The 4,581-nt window shown below is 33.5% G+C and overlaps 1 protein-coding gene across 1 annotated transcript; it reads left to right on the top strand.

Annotated features, from left to right (window-relative positions):
* Positions 1-241: 241 nt before the first annotated feature.
* Positions 242-2,851, top strand: LOC130495515 (uncharacterized). The gene is made up of 3 exons (XM_056986916.1): positions 242-400; positions 2,031-2,177; positions 2,288-2,851. Exons 1-3 carry the CDS (start codon positions 242-244, stop codon positions 2,735-2,737), a joined length of 756 nt encoding a protein of 251 aa, XP_056842896.1. The 3' UTR covers positions 2,738-2,851.
* Positions 2,852-4,581: the final 1,730 nt, after the last annotated feature.

Genomic DNA, 4,581 nt, shown 5'->3' with positions numbered 1-4,581 from the left:
ATTTACTGAGCTTATGACAATGCAGAACATTAGGACAGTAATGAAGAGGATCAATCGAATTATTGAGTGATGCGATGTATCCTTGACGACCATGACTATGCTCTACCTTGAAAACTAAACAACGTAGTAGAAAAGAAAAAAATACATATATTTGAGGAATAGTTATTAAATTATAATAGCTCATACCAAAATTATCATTATTATAATTATGTGTTGCAAATCACAGTATGCGGTCAGAAATATGAAATCCCCACCGGACTTATATGGAGCAAAGGCAACCATTAGTGTGTGGAAGCCGGAGATAGAAAAAGGCGCGGATGAGATGTCCATTTCGCAAATATGGATTAGTTCGGGACGTTATATAACCAACAATCTCAATACGATAGAAGTTGGCTGGCAGGTCATTATTGTGTAACACATCTGTTGCTAGTACCTTTGTAATATAAGTAATAGAGTTAAACAATTTTAGTCATTCATTTCAGGTTTATCCGGGTTTCTATTTGGACAAAAAGCCGAGATTTTTCGTCTTTTGGACGGTAGGTGTAAATTCTCACTATCAATATTATATACTTTACATCACTAGACTTACATTTTCATTATTATCAGTCTGATATTTCAGAGTTAATTAATTTAGAGTATTAATATATCTACGTTAAATAAAGAATCAGTTCTGTAACTTTATAACTTCCAGTTATTTATTTTCTGGAAAATGTATTCAGTTTTTGATAAGGAAATGTGGACAAAATATCTATTAAAATAGATATTTAAAATATCATCGGTTTAATTTTACTTTGAGAAACATTTAGTTCAAAGTTATAAGTCACTTAAAGAAACGTTTAATATTGTTTTTATAATATATATAGTAGTTTATTTTACAATTTTGACTTTTAAAAAATTATAATAAGAAGTTATCAATTTGAACTTATCTATAAGATTTGAGTCTCTGCATATAATTATAAGATAAAGTAATTATTTTAGAAAGTATAATTTTTTATCCAATATATATAGTTCACAAAAGTCAATCAGCGAAAGCAATTTGAAAAAAAAAAACAATGTAACAACTATATTCAAAGTTAGGGTTAAGCGTCTGTGTATTCATTCGGATTTGGTTTGGGTCTATTCAGGGTTTCAAAGACAAAGATTTTAGCTCTATTCGAGTATTTCTAAAATTTAGTTCAGGTTTACTTCGGGTTCGGATGACCCATTTAAATTATTTTAAAAAATTTTAAATTCATTATATATTTTAAATTTGTCAAAATTTAAAAGATACATTACATATAAATTTGAATAACATATGCCAAAATACCTAAAATTAACATATAAATTGTTTTTTTTTAAATATTTGAATTGAGAATGAATATACTTTAACTATTTTAGACATTTATTTTTAACTATATGTATACGTTTTAAAGTATTTTGGACAGCTTAAAAATATCTTATATATTTTATCTTTTTATGTACATTGAATCTAAAAATAATTATATATTTAGGTTTTTAAATCTATTTCGGTAACATTCAAATACCCAAAATACTCCAGTTCGAATTGAGTTTGGTTTCGGTTCTCTAAATACCAAAATTTTGAAACCGTTCAGATATTTAATCTATTTCGATTCGGATTAGATATTACTTTTTCAGATCGGATTTGGTTTGGATATTCGGATCCGGGTTCTTTTCCTACCCCTGTTCAAAATCTAACCAAACTTTAAGTAAATAGTATAATTAATATAATATACAGATACATGTATATATGTGCAAATAATGATTTTCTTACGTATTAGTATGTACTTAGTTAAAATATTGGTCTGGAAAATAATAATAATAATAAAATAATAATAATAATAATAATAATAATAATAATAATAATACTTAAGTTTGAAACTACACAGAGTAAGTAAACGAAAAAAAAATGATTGGCCGCTGTTTTAAGAACTTTTGGTTAAAAAGTTAGTAACATACAATCATATACATTAACATAGTTTTATATTATTGTTTTGTCTTCCAATAACAATATATAAATATTATATATCCAGAGTGATGGATACAATAAAACGGGGTGCTATAATCTCCGTTGCGGTGGCTTTGTACAAACCAATAACAACATTGTACTCGGTGGTTCTATTTCTCCTGTCTCGACTTTCAACGGTAACCAGTTTGAGATCTCTGTCTTTGTATGGAAGGTCAGCTTATCTTAGCCTTTTTCAGTTTATTGTACTTCCTGTTTAATCTTTTAAACAAATATACATATAGTAAATGTCCTATTTAACATAAACATAATTAAATTGTGTAGGACCGACTACATGGAAACTGGTGGCTCAGTTTGGGGGACGACAATACTCTAGTAGGCTACTGGCCTGCGGAAATTTTTACAACATTGGCCGATCATGCAGGTCTAGTGCAATGGGGTGGTGAGATCACCAATGCGCAGACATTTGGAAGACATACGACGACCCAGATGGGGTCTGGTCGCTTCCCAGAAGAAGGTTTCAGGAAAGCAAGTTACTTCAGGAACCTGGAGATCGTAGATCACAACAACAGTCTACTGTCCATCGAAAGTATCGATACACAGGTAGATGACCCGAAATTGTACGACTTGAACAACCATTTTACAGATGAATGGGGGAGTTATTTCTTCTATGGGGGAGGACCAGGATCAAGCCGTCTGCACTCCGGAGCCGTTCGTTCTTCATTGAATTCGTTTTACGTTTACTTATGTTTTGGTTTTCTCTTTATCAATTAGATTCCTTTGTTTGCGTATTTTTATTAGCGGTGAGCTTTAGTCATAAGAAAACTCTCTATATCATGTATATATATTTTTAATCACATATTCGAAGTTCGTTTGCATGAGAGTCATTCCGAGTTATTAAAATATGTAACACAAGCTTGAATGTTCATTGACATTAATAAGCAGACGACCAGCTATATAGGTTGACATATAGCAAGCTACACTCTTAGATTTCACACTTGCAACAAATTTGTGGGATATGGCGTTTTCTTGCGTAACTATCAACATTTGAGCTTTAAATGGAAGCATAGCTCAAGAAAGTAAACTGCGAGGTAAGTGAGGGATAATATCTCCTTCATCAGGTAGGACTGAGACTCTGAGATAGTACCATAAATGCAAAACTTGATGTCGATTACTGATATGCCATTACAGGTATATACAAGGAAGAAAGGAGAGGGAGGAGACAGAATAACTTGGAGTACACGGATGCTGAGCTGGCAGTGGCAGTTGCGGAGAGTTAAGAGATTGTTACCGGGCCTCACTATATAAGACGATCCAGGAGTTTAATTGAGAGTTATGAGGAATTCGAGTGGGCTTGTTTCTCTTTTTTGGAAAAACAAGTTGTATTTGACTTGCAATTGTTACAGGAGTTTGTTACTTTTTTCTTTTATTTGACATGTTAAGATACATATCGTTAATGTAAGATAAGCAAGCTATGCTATGTAGAACACACAGTAGTACAGAGTTATTCAATTCCAAGAAATACGACTATATTTATTCTTTCAAAAGCTCTTACAAGTTCTTCTTAAAAGCAATAAATCAAACAAGCTCAAGACAAACCTCGACTTGTTTGCTAGTCAACTCGTTCAGAGATCTAAGACAGACTCTGAACCACCTAAGCTCTTAACCCCTAGATGCTTTGCTTCTCCTTCTTAGGACGTACAAAACTCTCTATTGCTAAAAGCTCTCCCTGTGTGTTAACCGGCAGCACAGTGCCAAACGCTTCCTTTATATATCTTTGAGGAAGCCCTAGATCTAATCTATCTACCCAATGGAAACTTTCCATTTCTTCTACTTCAGCGAATAAGCCAATCTTCCTTTTCTCTTTAGATCGATTGCTTCTTCTTCAAGTCTTCCTTTAATGTCCCTCTTTATTAAATCTTCTTTTAATGCATTGGTCTTGATACGTGCTTCTCACGAACCGCCTCTCTGATGTAGTAGTTCATGTCACACTTCATGAACTACTTCAGCACTGCTACAGCATCGTCTTCCCATACACCTTCAATCTCCCCCTTTTTAATTCGTCGTCTCACAAGTACCTGAGATAGAAGACAAGAACAAACCACACACAACAGTACCAGTACATATGTCTAAACGTTAATTCAACCAACTCAAGACAATTAAGAACATACTTATATTATCCTAAAAACGGGTTCAAGCAAGTTAATACATAATATCAAAAGATAGCATATGCAAATGCTCCCCCATAATCTTAGCCAGTCTGAAAACATGGATAACAAGGAATTGCAACAAGTGGTGCAATTGAAATAACATAGACATAAAAACAAAGCAACAGAACATAGCTCCCCCACAATCTTGGTCTTCTACATCCTAGTCTTCTTCTTCTCCCCCTGCTTGTGAGCACACGGATTAAAAACACCAAGAAAAAATACCTCACATATTCATAAGGATAGGGATACTAACCTGCTACAGCGCTCTGAAGATCCTGAACTATCTCAGCTAGCGCTTGAAGGGCTCGTGTTGTGTCCTGTAGTGCCACTTGCAAATCAACATGGCTGAGTGGTCCTCGAGGGATGGCAACTGATCCAAGTTCATACAGAGATACACGACGTGGTGCA

This window comes from Raphanus sativus, chromosome 6, assembly GCF_000801105.2.
Source record: "Raphanus sativus cultivar WK10039 chromosome 6, ASM80110v3, whole genome shotgun sequence".
Classification (NCBI taxonomy): domain Eukaryota; kingdom Viridiplantae; phylum Streptophyta; class Magnoliopsida; order Brassicales; family Brassicaceae; genus Raphanus; species Raphanus sativus.
The sequence above is the reverse complement of the archived record's forward strand: the minus strand, read 5'-3'. Positions and strand labels throughout refer to the sequence as shown.

Coding starts and splice junctions, on each gene's coding strand:
- LOC130495515 (XM_056986916.1), top strand. CDS start 242: ATGAAATCCCCACCGGACTTATATGGAGCAAAGGCAACCATTAGTGTG. Junction 401..2,030: donor CGATAGAAGTTGGCTGGCAG/GTCATTATTGTG, acceptor TTATATATCCAG/AGTGATGGATACAATAAAAC. Junction 2,178..2,287: donor TCTCTGTCTTTGTATGGAAG/GTCAGCTTATCT, acceptor TAAATTGTGTAG/GACCGACTACATGGAAACTG.